The sequence below is a fragment of the Pseudophryne corroboree genome, chromosome 9, assembly GCF_028390025.1.
Source record: "Pseudophryne corroboree isolate aPseCor3 chromosome 9, aPseCor3.hap2, whole genome shotgun sequence".
NCBI classification, from domain to species: Eukaryota; Metazoa; Chordata; class Amphibia; order Anura; family Myobatrachidae; genus Pseudophryne; species Pseudophryne corroboree.
The window spans coordinates 39,600,317-39,624,517 of NC_086452.1; the positions used below are offsets into that span (position 1 = coordinate 39,600,317).

Below are 24,201 nucleotides of genomic sequence, written 5' to 3' on the forward strand. Positions count from 1 at the left end.
TTTTTTTTAATTTTTAATTTTACACTTAGCACATCCCTTCCCAGTTTCTGGAAAAACATGGGTCCGGGATGGTGCCGCTGCAAGGCAGCGCATGGCGTGTCGGTCCTCACAAAGAGCACCCTCACAGCCACAGGCAGCCCACTGTCTCCTGCAACAGCTGGACGGAGCTTACAGAAAGAAGCCCCGTCACAGCCAGGAAGAAATGATCAAGAGCTGGACGGAGCTTACATAAAGAAGCCCCGTCACAGCCAGCAAGAAGTTATCAAAGACGAGCTGGACGGAGCTTACAGAAGAAGCCCCGTCACAGCCAGGAACAAGCTGGACGGAGCTTACAGAAAGAAGCCCCGTCGCAGCCAGCAAGAAGTTATCAAAGACGAGCTGGACGGAGCTTACAGAAGAAGCCCCGTCACAGCCAGGAACAAGATGACTTGAAAGCTGGACGGAGCTTACACAGAGAAGCCCCGTCGCAGCCTTGAATAGGAGGAAGGTAAGCTGGGGAACGGGGCGGTCAGCGCAGGCTGCCGCCCCGCTAGGTGGGTCACAGTGAATGCCGCTTCCACGCACCGCCCGCCACAGCGCCCAGCCGCTACGTCTGAGACTCGCTCCAGACGGCAGCGCTACGTCCGCCCGTCCCAGCCGCTCCGTCCGCCCGACAACATCCACCCGCAGACGCTCACTAACAGCGTTAACAGGGTGACAACCGGGCCGCTGCTCCGTCCGACCGCCCAGCACCGCAGATGCCAGCCTCCCTGCAAGCCTCCCTGCAAGTCTTCCCGGCTGTTCCTGAGAAGACACAGTGTTACAGGGGGGGAAGGGGGGCGGTGGAATCGGGCGACTCACTGCTGAAAGGGTATGTAAAATACATATATAAACAGCAGTTATATATGCAGCCAGAGGTGACAGTAAATAATGCAGACATGTATTATAACCTGTCCTGTGATATCAGAATATTAATGATTATCATGTATAATAGGCTATTGAGCCTATATATATTAATATCTGTGATGATCACTGTATAATAGGCTATTGAGCCTATATTAATGTATGTGATTATCACTGTATAATAGGCTATTGAGCCTATATATTAATATCTGTAATTATCAAATAGGCTATTGAGCCTATATTAATGCTGTATAATAGCCTATTGAGCATATATATATTAATGTCTGTAATTATCATAGGCTATTGAGCCTATATATATATATATATATATATATATATATTATTCATAGAGCATGTGTTGTACCCATACTGTGATTATACTGTATAAGAGGCTATATTAACACTGAACAATTGTAACTTGTTCAGGTGATTATCACAGTCAGCATGGCAAAGGGGCCATTTTAACATGCTTCCTGTTGTTTTTCCAGTTTGTAATTCTGGAACATTCCTGCCCTACATCTCTAAGCCACCAGAGGCGCAGGGGTGTTAGTGGGAATTTGGTTCGGGTTTCACATGCCCATGTGAATTGCTTTTCACATAAAGAATACTCTGGTTTCTCTTCAGATCGAATAAAGCTTTCGCTTTTTACTACAGATTTCCGTTGAGAGAAACAACCATGAGTTTCATATAAATATGCTTTTCAGCAATAAAATATATATATGATAATAACTTCAATAAGTCGTGCAAGTGTCTGTCCGTTGACTATTGTGGTGTCTGTCTGCATAGCGAGTAAGGCTCTAGCGCAGACTAAAAATTGCATTGGCAATTCAAATTAAAAGAGCGGTAACGGAGTCTCGGAAGTTACTCCACCAGCACTAACGAAGGACAGTCTTTCCAAAGGGCCAATTTCCCTTTGGGTACCAGGGTGTTTATTTAACTGGTCTTATAATTTAATGCACGATTCTATGTCAAATCTCACACCGATAACTACGAGTGAGAAGGGTACATTAGTCCAGCACTCAGATAGTGCGGCCCAGTGAGTCAATGTCTACGTTTTTACAGAGACTAAGTAGACTCTAACCACTATTTAATCGTTTCCAAAATGACGCGATCCGCCATTGGTAAATGCGTCTGTGTCAAACATTATAAAGACCCAAGATACATTTGGGTCACTAGACTATGTATGGAAACAATAAACTGTTAAAAGAAGCTGCAGAGTATATCTGTAAAGCTTCTGCTAACGCCGGTTACTTCGATTCTCACTTTTCATCGTCGCTAGTTTAAGCGCGACAAGGCCAGAGCTTGTTTGGTCCTAAATTTGATATTCAGCCATTACCGCATCCAGTATCAAAACGGAAATACTTGTGCCGGCGTTTAATCCCTTTAGACTTCAGTTTTTTCAAGGCGGTGGTACAAAACAGTCACGCCTTGTAACGACAGGACGCTACAGTCAGCAAGCCAGTGGCTTGATGACCTCTTAGGCCATCTCCATTTTCTAATGTGGAAGCGCGTCTTTACACGTTACATTTGCGGGGTTTCCAGACATCAACTCATGGATGTCTCAGCTATTTACAGATTAAAGGATAAGACTGCCTCTGTCGAACGGTTTGGCAGGTTGCCATTTAGTCTCTGCTAGTTTTCAGCTGTCTTTATAACCAGGCAGTAGTACACCAACAGAGTCAGGGTTACTTATTCCCCTCTGTTTGGGGTAACAAAACCAGACAGCTCCGTCGCAGTCTCAATCAGCAAGTCACTTAATGCAGTTTGAAAATGGATTTTCTGCGGTTAGTATTTGCATATTGGAGCCACAAAATTGCATAATTTCACTTGATCTTCACAATGCGTATTTACCCATTCCGGTTTGGTCATCACAGGTTCTAGCGTTTGCAAAACGCCACAACCATTAACCATTTCAGGTCTACCATTTGGCTTCTTGTCAACGCCTCGGGTATTTACCAAAGTGATGTTGGTGATGATGGCTCATCTCAGAGACCTGCCAGTGACAATCGTTCCATACTTAGACGATCTGCTCATAAGAACTCTGTCTCAACAAAGTTCCTTTAACTTGCGCTACTAATGTATACTGCGGTGGCAGATCAAGTTCAAAAATAATCGCATCTAATTCCGTCTAAACGACGTCAATTCCTAGGTAAGAATATAAATACGGTAAATCGAAGACATTTACCTACTACACCAGCAAGAACAAATGTACATCTAGTAATTAGTGCAAAACACGCACACTAGCGGTACATTGCTGTATTCGCCTGTTAAGAATAATGATGTGTTTCAAAGCGATTTAGTTCGCCGGCCTTCACTCGCGTTTCCCACAGAGGGGCGAGGGTGTATATAATCTGGACGAGAGTCTCAGAGGTTCAGGAGTTGTAGTTAAAAAAGATCAGCGACAGAGGTTCTGAAACGGATCACATCAGATTGCTGTCGATAAATGTCCTGGAACTCCGTGCATTTTACAATGCACTACATGCTTCGCTTTCAGTCTGACCAACAGTCAGACAACGCAACGGGAGTTGCATACACAACAACCAGGGAGAACCAAGAAGCCGCATGGCAATGCGGCAGGTAACTCGAATCCTCAATTGCCCAGAACACCATTATGTGATAATGTCAACGGGGTTCATTCCGTGAGTGGACATCTGTTAGACAGATGATCTCACCCGTCAGGATTTAGATCCTGAAAACTGGACATTAAATCCAGAGGTGTTTCATATGTGAGTCCACAGAAGGGGGTTACCCTCAGGTATACATGATGGCATCTCGCCACAATTACAAAAGCTCAGTATGTGTACAAAACAACAGATCACAAGGGCAGTGGCGGTGGAGTCTCTCACATTCGTGTGGTCATTCAGCATCGTGTATCTGGCTCCACCGTTTTCCGCTGCTCTTTCCGTTGCCAAAACGGATCATAAGACAGTTCGTCACAGTCATACTAGTGATATCTCATGGGTTTCGGAGAGCTTGCTTCTCGAATCTCCAAGGAATACTTGCACACGATCTTGGCCCGCTCATAATACGTCCAGCCTGTTACAACAGGGAACGTTCTTTTACCCATAGTTACCTATGTACCTATTACCTATGTACCGCAGCTGCGGTTGACGGGGTGAGGGTTCAGACCGCCCTCTTAAGAAAAGAAATAGGGCATTACAGTATTATACCAACCATGTTACGAGCTAGTAAGCCGCTTAAGGCAGCTCATTATTACAAAATTTGGTGTGCTTACATAGGTGGTAAAGCTCGGAAGTTTCCGACATCATCCTTCAAGTTACCCGTATTCTGTTAAACGGGGTGGGATGGAAAACTGCGTTTATCTGCACTGAGGGTGCAGGTATCTGTGTGGTCAACTTATTTTCAAAGACGTTTGACTCTATTGCGTCTGTACACACCTTTCTACAAGGTGTCATCAAAGTGCAGCCTCCATTTATCCCACCTAAAGCGCCAGGTGACTTGAGGTTGGGTTCAGATTTCTTACAGTTTTCATATTTTGAACCCTTACAATAAATGGGGATTAAGTTTCTCACTTGGGAAAACATTTTTCTTCTAGCCTTAGCTTCGGCAAGGGTTTTGTTTTCATATTTGGGTGCCTTGTATTCCAAGCCACCGTATTTGAGTTTTCTCATGACAAAGCAGATCTTCGGACGAATTCCGCTTTCTTATTCTTCACATCAATAAACCAATAGTGGTTCCTGTGTTGACAGCACATTCTAGAATTCTGAATGTGGTACACGCATTACGCGTTTATATATGTTCCGAACGTCTACAGTACGTGATACGGTGTCAAAGTCAGAAAAATATCTCTATACACACTGCCATATTTGCACCTCACACTGGTCCACGCTGCGCATGCGTGCGCTCTCCCGTGAAGGCGCATACCCGCTGTTGCGTGCACCCGCTGGTGCACGGTATGCGTATTTACGGTAAAGTTTGTGTAGTCGTAGCGTGCGACTCAATCGTTACACATTTTCACAAATAATGTATTTTATAGATCATGGTCCCTTTGATAGATTCTGAAAGTTTGGTTAATATAGAATGTTTATGAACAGAGGAATCCCTCTTTGTTTGATACGAAGGGTCAGATAGGAGTAATACAGTGGTGTTTAGTATCCATCGGAAGAATATTTAATTAGAAATATTCCGGTGTTGGTTTGAAGCAGATCAATCGCTCGTGCGAATAGTTATGGACATAAGAAGTTTATGAACATTTACTTTATTTGCACTTTATTACCCATGCGGCGGGAAACCCAGTTTCCCTCCCACCTGAGCAGTTGGAAATAGTCACAGCCCACCTGTATGAATCAACCTATGACCTTTTGTTATAATGCGAAGCCGAATTCCTGTGTCCAATGAACAATGAGATTGTAGGAACCATTGAATTGTATTGTGTGTGGGGCATAAATAGCAGGCCGACCATATCCAACTTCACTCTCTTCAACGGTTCTCATTGCTGATAATCGGGAGCTGGATATCGAGGCGCATGCGATCGTTCCCCTTGTGCGTAAGTTCTCTCCGTAATCATATTGTCTTACTGTGAGCCATTTCTCTCTCTCCCTCTCTTCTCTTTCTCTCGTATTTTTCCTTGATTAGACTTAAATTGTATTGTATTGTATTCCCTGTGTAGTTATCTGGTTAGTTGGTTTATGTTATATTGTAGTGTATGCTTTGTACTGTGATTCCTTTTGCAAGTATAATAGTCATAATACACATAATAGGTTTCGGACCCTAAGCCCAGGTATCTGCGTATTCTTTATAGTGTTAAGTACTCCCTGAGCATCGGTGACACTCAAGCAGCTTTGTAGTTAATCAGGTTACACAAGGTTGCACTTACACTTTGTCTCTACATTAAGGTTTGCTGTGTATTCCATTGCTAAAGGTATAGATATAAAGGTTTAACGTTGTGAGCGTCTGCATCGCTGGTGATCTCCTCGTGGTCCCGAGCGCCGCTACGCTATAGCGAATCATTACGATAAGTCAACAGCCAATAGTCTGCCTGCCTGCGATCACTTGGCCGTGAGTGAACGTGACGCCTGAGCGTCTCGATCACGGCTAAGCGATCGATACGCAACTTGCGTACCCTTACGGTACTTCTTACGTAGATAGCGTACAGTGTTCTTAGACCTCATAAAGGGTTATATACACGATAAATATTTAGCTTTATCAATTGGGGGCTCGTCCTGTCCTTCACATATCTGCACTAGGTACATCAGCAGACATTATCCCTCAGCAAAGGGCGGGAGGTTGTCTCGTAGTGCTGACGGGATAAGCGTCTGCTTCGCTTAGATAAAAGAGTGCTGAAGGAATCCGGGAACCGGAGGTAAGAACAAAACGCTAGTGTCTTTTAAAACTGTTTATTCTTCTGTCTTGCGTACATACGCACGCACACATATATATCTGCATTTCCGTTTCATTTTCGTATATCATTCTCCTGTCTGCCAGTTTTATAGTTGATAAAAAAAAAAAAGGTGCCAAAAGAGATTTGCTGTTATTTCATAGTTTAAGAGTAAAAGTAATATAGTTAAAAGATAGACAAACACACAGTTTTGCCTGGGAGATAAGGCGAAGTCAGTGTGTTGTGTGGTAGATGACCAGGGATCATCTACATTGATAAAAATATAAATTGTGTTACGGTGGATCTTTGCTTTGCGTACACGTGTCCCTAACAAAAGACTTGTGTACGCAATCCAAAGGCAGACGCACGCAGCGTACATTACGCAGCGGAGCGTCCGGTTACACCCACGTAGCTCAAGTCACGATAAGTTGATTTTTAACGCAACGCGATAAGTAACGCAAAGCGGTAAATAGCGCCACAGGCGATAAATAACGCAAGTCTATTTTTGGAAATCCAAAATTTAAATTAACAGATCCTGCTCCTAATTGGTAACACAGCTGGGCTAAAGAAAAATTTCTGCGCAGAAATAGAAATAGAAGCAAAAGTGTACATGTGATGAGTGAGTGTTTTTGTATTACATAAGTTTATATAACTTAAAGGTTGAACCACAAGAAAAGTCGAGTACTCGTGAGGTACACGCGTGTAAGTGACGTGCACGGTGGCTAGGGAGGCATCCTTGGTTAAACATAATATTTGAGCATTAGAGTATAGCGGACCAGTATAGAACAAGACCAGGAGGTCAGACCAGGAGGTCGTACAGAACAAGACCAGGAGGTCATAGTAGACCAGCAGGTCCAGGTACAGTAAACAGGGAAGTCCGCTATACAGTTCAGAGGCACAACACCAAGAGAAGGGTTGGTGCAAGACCCATATAGGCCGTACAAGCTCTGGCTGAAGGAATTCGCAGTCGTAAGTTTCGATTCCATTGGTCTTTCCGTACACAAGCTTAGTTGTTTGTGTACTGAACGACTGGACCGCACGTAATTGTGTACAGTAGTTAGTAATCTGACCTAGTACCATTAGAGTAAAGGGGTCACAAACGCTATTTGTACATTCTGACGTGATTTGTGTAATTTTTTATTTTTCAAGAAGGGAAGTTCGCTGGTCACTCAGGAACTATCTGACAAACCTCACCTTTACTGGAAAGAGTAAGTGTTCTGCGGATAACCCTCGCATGTTCCAGTAAACCGGTTTTTATAGGTGCCCTGGGTCGAGTGCGCCAGCACCATATCGGTGTGATCAGGTCGCATTGGTCGGCGTGGGCGAGTGAGTGGGGTACTCGGTAAACCGCCACCGTCAGCCTATTGTGAACAATCTGGTTTTCTGTAAGGGTTCGCTGAAGACCTTGATATAGAGATCAGAGGTAGAGCAAGCAACGCCTGCAGAGTTATGGGGGCCAGTTGTTCAGGTAGGGGGCGATCAACCTCGGTTCGGGTTGATTCAGTGGTCCGACCAATTGGGTCGGCCAGGTATATCATGTGTGAGAAATATGGAAGTCACACAGAGGTTTTATGTGATGAATGGGAGAGAATGACGGTACAAGACCGGGAGAAATTCCCAAGAATAGGTAGCTTCAGCCCAGAGGTGTTACAAAATTTAAGGAGGAGGATATGTCTCATAAAATCAACAAAGAGACGAGTTCAGCATTATGATTATTTACAGTTGTGGCAACAGGAAGGTGAGATACAGAGAGGTTTGGCTCAGGCGGCGGGATCTGGCTCTAACAGAAAACTGATTGCCACGGCCCCGCCGCCACCATATATATCAGGAGAGAAGTTGATTACGGAGAAAGACGCACTAAAGTGTAACACAAAATCACTTAGTAACTGTGTAAATGTTAATGATAATGTTAACCCATTAACCCATGCAAGTATTAACCCGTGCAAGTTGTACCCTGTTTTGAACTTTCCTCAGGAGTGTGATCAAGAGGACGAAGCGACAACGATTTCAGCGCTCTCTCTAGCAGCCACCATAGCAGAGACCACAGTAGGCACAGCAACACCCACGAGATTAGTAAAGGCCCCTAGCGGAGGGATAGGTGAGGTCGTATCAACTGGTAAGTACGGCACCATGCATTATGCTGAGACTATTTCACCACAAGCTGTAGAATCTACACAGAATGAGGTTGTTAGAATTACTCCTGTTAGGGTAATAGCAGTTCCCAATGGGAAAACAGATGTATCAGGAGCCACTCCCATAAGGAACATTGCCATGTACAGCCCATTTTCCCGAATGGAATTAAGGACCATAGTGTCTGAATTCCCTGACCCTAGAAAAGATTTAGTTGCCAGCCAGAAATACATCACAGACTTAGGAAACACTTTAGAGCCCAATAATAAAGATTGGCAGATATTGCTAAAAGCTTGTTTACCCTCCAATGTCGACTCGGCTCAATTTTTAGCTGATTGTGGACTAGATCTGGATGTACCTCTTACAGATGTGTACAACAAAGATAACGTAAGAAGGATAAACTTACAGTTAAAGGAGCATTTCCCAGCAGTTGTTAAATGGAACAAAATATTTTCCATTAAACAAAAAGAGTCAGAAACAGCTGCAGAATATTTTCACCGGGCACTATTAGAAATGGCAAAGTACACTGGTATAGAGGACATTAGGACAAATCCAAACCATCGAGAAGTAGCAGTATCTGTACTAATGGATGGTTTGAAGGAAACATTAAAGGCAAGGGTACAGACCACGCAACCATGTTGGCGAGGTCTGTCAGTGTCCACTTTGAGAGAGGCTGCTATTGATCACGACCGAAACATCACCAGACACAGGGAGTCGCAGAGTGATAAGCTAATGTCAGTAAGTATACAGGCGCTGACCACAAAGCAGCCTGCGTATGTACCATCCAACCCTGTGGGTAAGTCAACTATGATAACATGTTATTCTTGTCAAAGACAGGGGCACTATGCACGAGACTGTAGAGCGAAAAATTCGCAAAGATCATACCAACCCCCTAGACAACGACACGACACACGACATTGGGAGCAAGGTCCGCAGAAACGGAGTTATGAGCCACATACAGGGGAAACAAAAAGATATCCCCCAAACAGAGACTGGCATGCCTCTGGTAGTTCCCAACTATCTCCCTCACAAATAGTTGCTGCCAGCGGGATTCAGGGAGGTCACCATACCCAATAGGGGTGTGGCCATACCTGTAATCTGCAGCCAGTGAAATTGATTGCCAACCTTGAAAGTGAACCCGAGGTCGCAATTAATGTAGCTGGTAAAACTTTAAACTTTCTTGTAGACACAGGGGTGGCCAAGTCAGTGATAAATTCGACAGTGGGCATGAGAACCACTGGTAGGACAATTCCAGCCATGGGAGTAACAGGAGTAGTCCAGCACTACCCTGTTAGCAAACCAGCCGAGATTACAATAGGGCCTTTGCATACCAAGCATTCCTTTTTGCTGGCTGCATCGGCACCAACCAATCTCCTGGGAAGAGACTTACTGTGTAAAATGGGGTGCGTCATTTATTGTACTCCTTAAGGTGTATTCTTGGACATACCTGAGAATCACGCTCAGGAAGTGCGAGACACGTTAGACTCCCCATCAAAATTAATGTCACATACCATTATGACAAATAGGAATCCATCCCAAGTAGAAGAGATGACATCTCAGATACCAGAGTCACTTTGGACAAAAGACGGACAGGACACTGGATTAATGGCAAACGTAGCTCCAGTAGTTGTACAAGTAAAAGATGGTAGGATAGCTCCAAAAATCCCACAGTATCCTCTGAAGCCAGAGGTGGAGTTAGGAGTTTACCCAGTAATAGAGCGCTTGCTACAACAGGGCATTCTGGTAAGAACGTCCAGCACTGCCAATAGTCCCATCTTCCCTGTTAAGAAGAGTGGGGGGAGGGGTTACAGGCTAGTGCAGGATCTAAGGGGGATTAACAAAATAGTTGAGAGTCAGTTCCCCGTAGTGCCAAATCCAGCTGTCATCCTAATGCAAATCCCTCCCACTGCCAAATTTTTCACTGTTATTGACCTCTGCTCCGCTTTCTTTTCGGTACCTCTGCACCCTGACAGCCAATATTTGTTTGCATTCACATACAGAGGAGTCCAATACACGTGGACTCGAGTGCCCCAAGGTTTCATAGATAGTCCAAGTATATTTTCTCAGGCTTTGCATGATTGTTTACAGTCTTTCCAACCAGACAGTGGATCAGTATTGATACAGTATGTGGACGATTTATTACTGTGTTCAGATTCACTGGAAGCATCTCTGAAGGATACGAAACAGCTCCTGTTTCATCTTTCAGACACCGGACACAAGGTGTCCAAAGACAAGTTGCAATTATGCCAAACTAAGGTAAAATATTTGGGACACTGTCTAACACAAGGACTGAGACACCTGACCGCTGATAGAATCCAAGCAATTAGAGACATGACCCTACCACAAACCCAGCAACAGATCAGAACGTTTTTAGGAATGTGTGGGTATTGCCGTAATTGGATCCCAGGGTTTTCCATTTTAGCGTTACCTTTGCAGGAAATGGTCTCCTCGAACAAACCTGATAGGATTTCGCATACAGACGAGTCCGAAACAGCATTTGAGAGACTCAAACAGTGCCTAACGCAGGCACCAGCACTAGGTATGCCAGACTATGGGAAACCCTTTGAACTATACGGAACAGAAAGTGCTGGTTGCGCGGCAGGCGTACTAACCCAAAAACACGGTGATGCCAGCAGGCCAGTTGCATACTACAGCGCTCAGCTAGATACGGTAGCGCGATCCCTCCCCACATGCTTGCGAAGCGTTGCTGCGATAGCATTGCTAGTGACAAAAAGCGAAGATGTCGTGCTAGGCCACAACCTCACAATCCATACGCCACATGCGGTATCAGCCTTATTGAATTCTGCCCAAACCAGACACGTCTCATCAGCGAGGTTTACAAGATGGGAATTAGCACTAATGGCCCCCGTAAACATCACCATAAGGAGATGCAGTGCATTAAATCCTGCAACATATCTCCCAGGTGTGCCTGGTCAGGCACAAAGGGTGGAAGGTGAGAGTGCTGGGGAAGGAGGATTTAATACAAAGGAAGATACACATGATTGTATAGAATATTTGACCCAAAATTTTACCGCAAGGCCTGACATCAGTGACAACCCACTGGAAGATGCAGAACTCACGTTCTACACGGACGGTAGTTGTCACAGACAGTCAGACTCGGGAGACTTGTGTACTGGATACGCAGTCGTAGATGACCAAGACACCATAGAAGCGGAACCGCTAGGCCCACCTCACTCAGCCCAGGTTGCTGAACTGGTCGCCCTAACCAGAGCATGTGAATTGGCTAAGGGTAAGTCAGCCAATATCTACACCGATTCTAGATACGCATTCGGGGTAGTCCATGATTTCGGAGCCCTATGGCGCCTCAGAAATTTCATGACGGCAGCTGGTACACCGGTAGCGCATGCAGCTCACATAAAAAGGCTTCTAACAGCGATACAGGAACCCGACAGAGTGGCTGTTATCAAATGTAAAGCACACACATATAGCCAAGACCCGGTATCACTTGGTAACAGCCGAGCAGACGAAGCTGCTAAGTTAGCAGCTGCTACCCCCATACAGACAGACACCACACAACTGATGGTATTCAATACCATCAACACACAGAAGTTGTGTAAAATGCAAAATTTGTGTTCCACACAGGAAAAGGCAGTCTGGAAGGCAAAGGGATGTGGCCAAGAGTCCTCAGGACTCTGGACGGATGGACATGGTAAACCAGTGGCCCCCAGAGCATATCTTCCATGTCTGGCTGAAGCAGCTCACGGGCTGACTCATCTAGGCAAGGAGGGAATGTGCAAATTGGTAAGAGCCTATTGGTGCGCCCCAGGATTCTCCTCTCATGCGAGTAAAAGAGCAATGTCATGCCTTACCTGTCTGAGAAAGAATATTGGAAAGGCAATACCTACAGAACCATCCCATATCCCACCTGCCGGCGGCCCTTTCCAGGTAATACAAATTGACTTCATTCAATTACCCCCTTGTCGGAATTTGAAATATGTACTTGTTTGTATAGATGTTTTCTCAAATTGGGTCGAAGCATTTCCTGCAGCTACAAATACCGCTATGTTTACAGCTAAGAAAATTGTGCAGGAATTTGTATGTAGATATGGTATCCCTAGAATAGTCGAAAGTGATAGGGGTACCCATTTTACAGGTGATGTCTTTCAAGGAATGTGTAAGTTGATGGGAATTGATAGCAAGCTGCACACTCCGTACCGTCCACAGGCGAGTGCGAAGGTCGAAAGAGTGAACAGCACTATTAAAAATAAATTGAGTAAAGTGATGGCAGAGACAGGATTGACATGGCCAGAAGCTTTACCCATTGTATTGTACAGTATCAGAACCACTCCCAGGTCCCCTCTTAATCTGTCCCCCTTTGAAATCTTATTTGGTCGACAACCGCATGTCATGATTAACCCTCAGGATGATTTGAAATGTAACAATGAAGTAACTGTAAAGTACTTGATTAACATGAGTAAACAGTTAAGGAATCAAAATGATAATCTAAAGTTGGTGATTCCTGATCTACCTGATAGTAATTGTCATGACATTGAACCTGGGGATTATGTAATGATACGAAATTTTCTACGCTCAGGTTGCCTTATTGACAGATGGGAAGGACCATACCAGGTCTTATTGACTAGCACTACAGCATTGAAGGTTGCTGAGAGAGAGACTTGGGTCCATTCATCCCACTGCAAGAAGGTTGCTGATCCAGAGAAGTCCCGTGATAAGGAACAGACGGTAGAGGTTGTATCACTGGAGTGTCTGTTCCAGGAGGACTGAGGCGGCACCTGAGCCTTGAAGACCGAGAGCTGTTGTCGACTCCCCACTCCCTTTTATTGTTTTTTTTCCACTTCCCATCCCCTCTCCCTCAAATGTATTTTTCCTCCTTCTCATTCTTCTTCGTCTCCTCCTCAAAGATGGACTTGCCCCAAGAGACTGTGATCCGGATTTTCCTGTTGACCATGATGTTGACCAGAGCAGTCTGTTCCGGCGAGAGTACCATGGAGGTCGATAGAGGTTCTGGAATGAGTTCTGATGATAAAGATGGAGGCGTAGTTTTCCAAGATCAACCTAACCAACAAGCAAAGGCGAGTATCAGAAAACGATCCAATAGCATTGACCATAGAAGAAATTGTGACGGATTGTTAGCTGAAGAAAATTGTATCTGTAGGCTCTGTAACAATGTCATTGAAGATGGGTGCATTAAGAAATGCCAATCCAGTTTTAATATCCATATGGACCGGCATCCATTGAGTGATTATCACTCCTTAGTGGGTAATGTATTAAACAAAACAGATTGTTGGGTATGCTCTCAAGTACCTCAGGGTCATAGCAAATCAGGGCTAGTACCATTTCCTTTAACGATAGGGGAGGTACTTGAGTTAAATGGTGGGAGACCGGTGGACCGGAGGTTTAATATCTCCAGCCCTCCTAGTTTGAAGCTCCACCAATACCACGTGGATAGGTCCCTATTATGTTTTAACATCTCCAATCCCAGAAAGCCGGGAAATTGGGAAGTATCATGGAGTAACCACACCATGACCTTTTCACATAGAGCAGATAGAATGCCTACAGATACAGAGCTTGTACGCCACATAGCCAGTAGAGGAAAATCTTTCCGGTATAGATACACCTTAGGAAATAGGATTACTAGAGTTGGAGAAGTATCACCAGGATACTGTGCACATATCGTACAACCTGATACGTGCATTAAGCAGATGGAAGAATTAGGGCTAGGAGATTTCACCTGGAAGGTGTGTAATATGATAATGTCTTTCTCCGTCCCATATGTTCTCCCCGATGATGCATATTTCATATGCGGGAGAAAGGCGTACAAGTGGCTTGCCCCAAACTCTGAAGGATTGTGTTATATTGGAAGAGTATTGCCTGAAGTAATGACTGTAACTCATGATAAAATGAAAGACATACACCGTGGTGCCCAAGCTCCTTATACTCACACTCATTACGAGCACCTCGTTAAAAGACAACTGTCAGAAAGGTTAGAGCATCCGGCCTCTGATCTGATCCATGAATCCACCGGGATTCAGGTTCTGGTGGCGTTAGATTTCACTCGCACCGCTCGAGGAGTGATGAATTATAGATACATTTCCGCACTCGCCAATTTGTTAGATAATATCACTGAAATGTATGATGACACGTTTAGATACACTGGAAGAGAACTTCAAGCTTATAAAACAGAACTGGTACAGCATAGAATGGTTCTTAATTACCTCACAGCAGTGACAGGCGGATATTGTGTTACATTGGCAACACAGTACGGCGTGAAGTGTTGCACGTATATCACAAATAGCACCGAGGATCCGGTAGAGGTCATAGACCAAAAGATGGACGATATTCTCCAATTAAAGTGGGAATTTCGCCGAAAACACAATCTCACTCTGGCTGCTGTAGGTAATGAGCTGACTGGTTGGGTGTCATGGTTGAACCCGCGAAATTGGTTATCTGGTTTAGGAGACTGGGCTCAAGGAGTCATAATGGATGTTGGGAAGTTTCTACTATGTATCTTAGGTGTCGTTATATCGATTGGATTGATATTTAGATGCGGGCAGGCTTTAATGAGGTGCAAACAAAGTACCAGAGTGATGAGTTTGAGGAGTGAGGAAACTGTAATTAACCTGGATTTGATTTATGACCCAACGATAGAAACAATGATGTGATGAAAATGCGATTTCTACGGTCCGTTTCTTTCACCTGTTTTTCTGTTTTTTCTCCAAGATAACAAGACCCCCTTGGACGAGGAAGTTGATGAGACGCTATACAGACAACGGATAGACCAAAGAAGAAGTTTTGACCACTTGAGATATGGACACTTGATGAACTTTGCCATGGATCCCCAGTTTCCCTAGAATTCTTAAAATTACGCTAGCCCAACATTTTTTGTAAATCTAATGGCATTGACAAAGCTTATTGCTCACGCTTAATGAGCAAAACAGCGCAAAGAAGACGACTTTCAACTGATACCGAACAAAACTTCAACCGACAGATGTACATTAACCTGACATAGAATACCACCGCATTTACCGTAATTATGTCTTTTCTTCATTTCTACAACCCTCAGGTAATGACACGCATAGTATAGGGAATACAGGCACAGATATCAGCAATCACATATTCCCCCATTCATGTATCATCAACTAAAATGTGCTCCCCATTTTGTTCAAAATCCGAAAAGAGCTCGGTAAAGTTTGACAGCCCATCCACAGACCTGTACCACGGGATAAGAAGGAATTCAAATGTATACTTCGCAATACCTCGAAGCTTGATTTACAACACGTACGGCACGATGATACATGACCCCCCAAACATGGACTCATACACACATGCTTCTGCTATCACACTAGGTCATACCCTCTTCACACCTACTCCTCTCTCCTCCCTCACCCAACCATGGAAATGAATTAACCCCTGACATATATTTTTCTCCTTTTGAAATGTTTTAGAAGGTGGCAGTTATTATTGACTGCCAAAGGGTGGACTGTCAAAGTCAGAAAAATATCTCTATACACACTGCCATATTTGCACCTCACACTGGTCCACGCTGCGCATGCGTGCGCTCTCCCGTGAAGGCGCATACCCGCTGTTGCGTGCACCCGCTGGTGCACGGTATGCGTATTTACGGTAAAGTTTGTGTAGTCGTAGCGTGCGACTCAATCGTTACACATTTTCACAAATAATTTATTTTATAGATCATGGTCCCTTTGATAGATTCTGAAAGTTTGGTTAATATAGAATGTTTATGAACAGAGGAATCCCTCTTTGTTTGATACGAAGGGTCAGATAGGAGTAATACAGTGGTGTTTAGTATCCATCGGAAGAATATTTAATTAGAAATATTCCGGTGTTGGTTTGAAGCAGATCAATCGCTCGTGCGAATAGTTATGGACATAAGAAGTTTATGAACATTTACTTTATTTGCACTTTATTACCCATGCGGCGGGAAACCCAGTTTCCCTCCCACCTGAGCAGTTGGAAATAGTCACAGCCCACCTGTATGAATCAACCTATGACCTTTTGTTATAATGCGAAGCCGAATTCCTGTGTCCAATGAACAATGAGATTGTAGGGACCATTGAATTGTATTGTGTGTGGGGCATAAATAGCAGGCCGACCATATCCAACTTCACTCTCTTCAACGGTTCTCATTGCTGATAATCGGGAGCTGGATATCGAGGCGCATGCGATCGTTCCCCTTGTGCGTAAGTTCTCTCCGTAATCATATTGTCTTACTGTGAGCCATTTCTCTCTCTCCCTCTCTTCTCTTTCTCTCGTATTTTTCCTTGATTAGACTTAAATTGTATTGTATTGTATTCCCTGTGTAGTTATCTGGTTAGTTGGTTTATGTTATATTGTAGTGTATGCTTTGTACTGTGATTCCTTTTGCAAGTATAATAGTCATAATACACATAATAGGTTTCGGACCCTAAGCCCAGGTATCTGCGTATTCTTTATAGTGTTAAGTACTCCCTGAGCATCGGTGACACTCCAGCAGCTTTGTAGTTAATCAGGTTACACAAGGTTGCACTTACACTTTGTCTCTACATTAAGGTTTGCAGTGTATTCCATTGCTAAAGGTATAGATATAAAGGTTTAACGTTGTGAGCGTCTGCATCGCTGGTGATCTCCTCGTGGTCCCGAGCGCCGCTACGCTATAGCGAATCATTACGATAAGTCAACAGCCAATAGTCTGCCTGCCTGCGATCACTTGGCCGTGAGTGAACGTGACGCCTGAGCGTCTCGATCACGGCTAAGCGATCGATACGCAACTTGCGTACCCTTACGGTACTTCTTACGTAGATAGCGTACAGTGTTCTTAGACCTCATAAAGGGTTATATACACGATAAATATTTAGCTTTATCAACGGATACGTTGTTTGTTCTCTATAATGCTGCCAACTGGGGTTAGCCAGTTTCTCAGCAGACATTATCCAGTGGGATAATAATGACTACAAGTCAGGCTTACTTTAAGGCTAAGTTACAATCGCCTACGTCAGTAATAGCTCATCCCACAGGTTCTGTGGGAATGTCAGACCCAGCGGGTCGTGGAGCGTCTACGACGCGGCTACATAGCCTTCAGTGCACCACGTTTGTGCACGTTTACACGTTATGAATGGTTGCGGCATCAGCATCTAGCTTTGGCTGCCTACTGTTACAAGTGTCAAACAGCTCTCCCGCCCACGAGGGAAGCTTTGGTACGTCCCAAGAGTACTCCAGTGACCCCTAGTGGATGAAAAAGAAAATAGGATTTTGGTACTTACCAGGTAAATCCTTTTCTTTGAATCCATAGGGGGCACTGGACGCCCACCCAGAGCAGTTTTACCTGGGTTGTTTTAAGCTCAGAGGAGCTTAGGGTAACACGTTTTACCTGGTTTGTATTAAGCTCAAAGGAGCTTATGGTAACACATTTTAACCGATTGGTTCAAACTATAAAGGTCTATCGGTTATGCTGTCAACTGTTTAGTTGACACTAACGTTATGGGTCAACTTTGTTGTTGTCCGTTATGTTATAGGAATTCTCCATTGTCAACCTCTCTATAGTAGTTCGCTCAGTAAAAACACTGGGTTCGTACACTGAGGTACTCTAGGGATATGGAGGGGTGGAGAGTTCTAAATTTAAATATTCAGTGCCTTTGTTCTGCTACGTCGCCCATATCCCAAGAGTACTCCAGTGCCCCCTATGGATTCAAAGAAAAGGATTTACCTGGTAAGTACCAAAATCCTATTTTTTGCCGCTACGTAGTCCTTCCCTGGTGTACTGTACATTCATGCGTATGACTGTGCAAGGGCTGAGAAGCCCGCTGTCACTATCCTTAAATGCTGTAATACCTCCTGTAGAAAGACCCTCGTGGTTCACGCAGCCGACCGATGGTGTCGCAAGCAATCCGATGCTGCATCCTAGTACTCTGCACTGGATCAAAAATGCATGCAGGCGGTGTCTACTTATACCAGGTGCCTCCTGCTGCATTACCATATCTGTGCATCGCTGAATCAGGCCCCTTGTACTAATGTGCCACTACCATCCATACGGGTTTGCAGGGCTACACCGCAGCTCGCTGCTGCCCCCCTCTGGTTTACAAATAGGAAGCGCTGCAGCATGGCACACCCTAGGCAGTACAGTCCCTTAACCTTCCAGTCATGGGGACAATGACCCTATGGCAAAACGCAGCTGAACAAGTAGAGATTTTCAGTTACGGATGAATGAAGAAGTAGTAGAGGCAGGGGTACGATACCTGTAGAAGCGAGATTGACTAAAAAAAATGTAATCCATGTATATATGTATAAATACAATTTCATTTCTGTGCCCCTTTAACTTGCAGAATTGCGGCTTGTGTGTGCCTCTGACATCTGCTCCTTAGTAACCTTAGAGTGAGGCAATACTGCTCTATAAAGTTGCAAATAGTGGCTGATCCTCTGCCCTTGTTATATACATTGTGAGGTTAACGTAGAACATCCAGTTAATTAAATATCCTTCAGCGCTCAGTTAGACAGTAGTGTTTGCTCTGCTGCTGATAACTAACTGCGGTTACAAAACTCCCCTCTCAGGCTGTTTGGATTGCATAAGAAGGTGATCAATATGGTACACAACTTGCTATCTACCCACGATTCCGATCCTCGCTACGCTGATCCAGAGGTAAAAGCCCGCGTGGCCATGCTGTACCTGCCTTTGATTGGCATCGTCATGGAGACCGTCCCCCAGCTGTATGATTTTACAGGTACCTCGTCAGGTCACTGACCCGCATGTCCTCAGACTCCTCTTCTCAGGCACCAAAGCAGAATTATTAAATATGTGTATAAATATGTATTCGTTATTCTCAGACATCTCCTTATTAAACTATTCTCTTTAATTACTCTGCAGCTTTGGAATGAATTGTCCAAACAATCATCATTAAACACTTGCATCGTCACACATTCCTTTATTTAAGGCACACATTTTAAAATACTCTTATACTTCCCATACAGGAGAAATAGCTGCATGAGTAAGTTGTCTGACTGCAATATGGAAGGGCATGGGTTTGAATCCTGGGAATGACAGTATTTTGAAATATGTGTTTTTTTTCTGGCCCAGGGCACCAAAATGTCTAGTTGCGACTCTGAAGAAATGTTGAGACACTGACTGAGTACAGGCAGCAGAGTTGCGTAGTAGTTAGCATTACTGCCTCACAGCACAGATATCATGAGTACAATTTCTGGTCATGCCCCATCTCTGAGGGGCTTGTGTGTTATTCCCGTGGGCAATTTCCTCCTACACTCCAATAATTGGCTTCCAACAAAACAAATTCACCGCAGTGTGTATGTGTGTGTCCGTGTGATAGGGTACCTGGATTGTACGCTCCAGAGGGGCAGGTCCTGAAATATTCTATGTAAAGCGCTGCTTAATATGCGTGCGTAATAATATAATACCAGCAATATTCAGGAGAAGGATGCCTGCAACACAAGTGTCATTGACTTATCAAGTGCCAAAATGTTCCACAGCACTGTAGAAGATGTGAAGCCGGAGCCCCTCTGCCCTGGTTTCCACCAATGATTTAGGCGGTGATGTATCAAGCAGTGAAAAGAGTGGAGATGTTGCCATAGCAATCAATCCACTTCTAGCTAGCATTTATCAAGTACATTTTATAAAATGGTAGAAGTCGGTTAGTTACTATGGGCAACTACTCCACTTGCCCGCTTCTCCGCCCTTTTTACTGATGATACAGCACCAGGGGGGCAGATGTATTAAGCCTGGAGAAGTGATAAAGCAGTGATAAGTGGAAGGTGATAACGCACCAGCCAATCATATTTACTAAGCCTTGGGTGGAGATACAGTGGGCGGAGATAAAGTACCAGCCAATCAGCTCCTAACTGTTATTTTTCAAACACATCCTGTGACATGGCAGTTAGGAGCTGATTGGCTGGTACTTTATCGCCAGCGACTTTATCTCCATCCAAGGCTTAGTAAATAGACCCCTTAGGAGCTGATTGGCTGGTGCGTTATCACCTTCCACTTATCACTGCTTTATCCCTTCTCCATGCTTAATATATCTGCCCTCCTGTTAGTTAGCTAACCATATATTACATGTTGGTAGACAGAATGCTTTAATCTCCAATGCGACATCATGATTATACCAGCACGGACTGATTTACTTATAGCAGCAGCACCACATACACTGGGGGTCATTCCGAGTTGATCGTAGCTGTGCTAAATTTAGCACAGCTATGATCTTCTTTCTTGACATGCGGGGGGACGCCCAGCACAGGGCTAGTCCGCCCCGCATGTCAGTGCCGACCCCCTTCCCCCGCAGAAGTGCAAAGGCATCGCACAGCGGCGATGCCTTTGCACTTCAGGAGTAGCTCCCGACCAGCGCAGCTTTAGCGTGCTAGCCGGGAGCTACTCCTCGCTCCCCGGCCCGCTGCGTATGACGTCACGCAGCCGCTGCGGCCCGCCCCCCGTGCGGTCCGCCCACGCCTGCGTTGTCCGGACCGCGCCTACGAAACGGCGGCCAAACGCAGCCATTTCGCCCCCTCCCGCCCATCGATTGCCTCTGCCTGTCAATCAGGCAGAGACAATCGCTGTCCTGCTACGGCCTTCGGCCATCCCGCAGGCGCACTACGGTGGCGGCGCATGCACAACAGGCACCCGTTCGCTCTGCTGCGTTAAAACGCAGCTAGCAAACGGGTCGGAATGACCCCCACTGTATATAGCAGTAGTGCCGTCGTATGGTGATCCAGGCATTGGGGATATAGCTGTAGTACCCTTCTGATTGGCTTCCAGTCCCTTACACTTGGTTTTGGAGCATTGGTATTGCAGCTTAGCTGCCGTGAACCAGTTTATTGAAAGAAGGTTGAAAGGACGGTTTTCTTTTCCCAGAATCCCTCAACCAGCGAGGAAGACCTAATTGCGCAGCAGCGGATGATCATGACGGTGATGGCGGAAATATGATCAGTCAGACAGTCGCCATGGCGATCGCTGGGACGTCCGTTCCGCAGCTTACAAGGCCAAGCAGCATTTTACTGACTACACAAGTAAGTTCCTCATACGAGTGCCATCAAGGACTTGTGTTCTCTATGCGGTTTCCTCTTGAGAACTTGAGCAGACCACGTGTGATGTACTTTTCTCCTGGACACTGAAAGTCTGCAGCAGACTCGGGGTAATTAATCAGTATGTCAGTAATTTGGTGTTTTATCTCATGTTTCTGACGATCTTGTTCTTTTCAGCCTTCTCGGATGCATTCAACATTTTCAGCCGAGTCCAGCCGCAGCCTGTTGATCTGTCTCCTCTGGGTGCTGAAGAACGCTGATGAAATTGTCCTGCAGAAATGGTTCACTGACCTGTCCATCCTACAGCTGAATCGCCTGCTGGACCTTCTCTACCTCTGCGTCTCCTGCTTTGAGTATAAAGTAGGTCATTAATGGCGTGAAGTCTTGTATACGTCCCTATAATGGTTTCTGTCTGCGTCCTATGGATGAGCAAGACTAGTCTCAACGTTGGTTTCATCTCTGCCAGGGCAAGAAAGTTTTCGAGCGGATGAACAGCTTGACGTTCAAGAAATCCAAAGACATGAGGGCCAAACTGGAGGAAGCCATCCTTGGGAGTATTGGAGCCAGGCAGGAGATGGTCAGAAGAAGTAGAGGTCAGCTTGGTAGGTCTGTCTTGACCGAAGCAGTAAAGGTTTACGATTTTTGGTTTGGAACTTGTCACATAAATGAGTCAGGGGCTTCCCACTCTCTGCAGATTTACTAACATTCCACTTTGTGCGTTCCACGTAACACTGCTGAGTAGGTTCTTCTTCATTGGCAGAGAGAAGCCCGTCTGGAAGTGCTTTCGGCAGCCAGGAAAACCTGCGCTGGAGGAAGGAGATGACGCACTGGAGGCAGAACACAGATAAGATGGACAAGTATGAACGCCTTCACTACTACTAATAATAATAGAATTGTGATCATGTCATTTTTATATCTCACTGATAATTAGTGCCTACAGGAAGATGAAACGAAATTATCTTTCAATTGCCATTTTAGTAAAACGCCACAGAACCACTTCATTGCAATACATTATCATTTTATTGTATTTGGGGTAATATCTTTTTTTTTAATTAATTGATAATAATAGTCCCATTCCGTATGAATAATAAAATGTGAACCAAAATGTGCACATAGGGCCTTATACAGAGTTAGGGGGAAGTGCAAAACACATGCTCCCGTGTTGCAAATGCATTTATATTTCTGCATGCAGGGAATATACTTTATTGTTTTTGCATGCAGCGAACAAATACTGGGCAGCTCAGTTTTTACACTGAAGTTCAGAATTATCTAGGACATGCCCTAGTCTCTATGCACATTGTAAACTCGCCCCACCCGCAGTGCAACAGGGTTCTGCCTTTTATTTTCTCTGACTCCTACTGAATAAGCCCCATAATTTGAGTCACTACTTCAGTTTGGTAACAATTTGCACATTATTTTAAAATATATACTTTAGTACAGAGGTTCCCAAACGCGGTCCTCAAGGCACCCCAACGGTACAGATTTTAAATGTATCCATGCTTGGCCACAGGTGAATTAATTAGCACCCTAGTCAATTTGATTTCACTATTTGTGCTGAGCCATGGATATACCTAAATCCTGGACTGTTGGGGAGCCTTGAGGACCGCGTTTGGGAACCTCTGCTTTAGTAGATTAGCCTAATAAGTGTGCAGTGTCACCTTAATATGGGACGGGGGCAGAAATTTCAGGGGCTAATCCAATTATACAAGAATAAAGTGTATAAATTCAATAGTAACCGGAGACTTCACTGTGGCGCTCTCTGCTCTGGTGATGTCACTGGTTCCCAGCGAACAGGCGACGCAAGTTTTCCTTCAGAGAATGGCATTGTGTGCGAGACATGCAATTGTCATTTTTAAGTTTCAGTACGTTGAAAGCAGCAAAAGATTCACTAAACAATTTAGCTGTATTGGGTTGTAGAATGTATATTAGCTACACGGACAGTGTCCTGCCCAAAGTATATATTGAAAAAGAGAGGGGTTATGGAGGGGGGTGGTGTTACGAGGGAAAGGAAGCGGAGTGGGGTTATGGAGGGGGGTGGTGTTACGAGGGAAAGGAAGCGGAGTGGGGTTATGGAGGGTGGTGGTGTTACGAGGGAAAGGAAGCGGAGTGGGGTTATGGAGGTGGGTGGTGTTATGAGGGAAAGGAAGCAGAGTGGGGTTATGGAGGTGGGTGGTGTTACGAGGGAAAGGAAGCGGAGTGGGGTTATGGAGGGAGGTAGTGTTACGAGGGAAAGGAAGCGGAGTGGGGTTATGGAGGTGGGTGGTGTTACGAGGGAAAGGAAGCGGAGTGGGGTTATGGAGGGGGGGGTTGTTACGATGGAAAGGAAGCGTAGTGGGGTTATGGAGGTGGGTGGTGTTACGAGGGAAAGGAAGCGGAGTGGGGTTATGGAGGTGGGTGGTGTTACGAGGGAAAGGAAGCGGAGTGGGGTTATGGAGGGAGGTGGTGTTACGAGGGAAAGGAAGCGGAGTGGGGTTATGGAGGGAGGTGGTGTTACGAGGGAAAGGAAGCGGAGTGGGGTTATGGAGGTGGATGGTGTTACGAGGGCAAGGAAGCGGAGTGGGGTTATGGAGGGGGGGTGTTACGATGGAAAGGAAGCGGAGTGGGGTTATGGAGGGGGGGGTGTTACGATGGAAAGGAAGCGGAGTTGGGTTATGGAGATGGGTTGTGTTACGATGGAAAGGAAGCGGAGTGGGGTTATGGAGTGGGGGGGTGTTACGATGGAAAGGAAGCGGAGTGGGGTTATGGAGGGAGGTGGTGTTACGTGGGAAAGGAAGCGGAGTGGGGTTATGGAGGGTGGGTGGTGTCACGAGGGAAAGGAAGCGGAGTGGGGTTATGAAGGGGGGGGTGTT

At 45.1% G+C, this 24,201-nt stretch overlaps 1 protein-coding gene and 1 non-coding gene across 12 annotated transcripts in view; both read left to right on the plus strand.

The window, feature by feature from the left end:
* Positions 1-24,201, plus strand: part of DOCK7 (dedicator of cytokinesis 7) — a 274,293-nt gene that overhangs the window by 189,958 nt on the left and 60,134 nt on the right. For all 11 annotated transcript variants that reach the window (XM_063939211.1, XM_063939203.1, XM_063939205.1 and 8 more), the window contains 5 exons: positions 18,878-19,047; positions 21,183-21,337; positions 21,530-21,712; positions 21,819-21,954; positions 22,113-22,209. In XM_063939211.1, coding sequence (XP_063795281.1) covers positions 18,878-19,047; positions 21,183-21,337; positions 21,530-21,712; positions 21,819-21,954; positions 22,113-22,209 — 741 coding nt within the window. The remainder of the gene's footprint in view (positions 1-18,877; positions 19,048-21,182; positions 21,338-21,529; positions 21,713-21,818; positions 21,955-22,112; positions 22,210-24,201) is intronic.
* On the plus strand, positions 1,487-1,607 carry LOC134959540 (U5 spliceosomal RNA). The gene has a single exon (XR_010187562.1). It is a non-coding gene; the product is annotated as a U5 spliceosomal RNA (small nuclear RNA).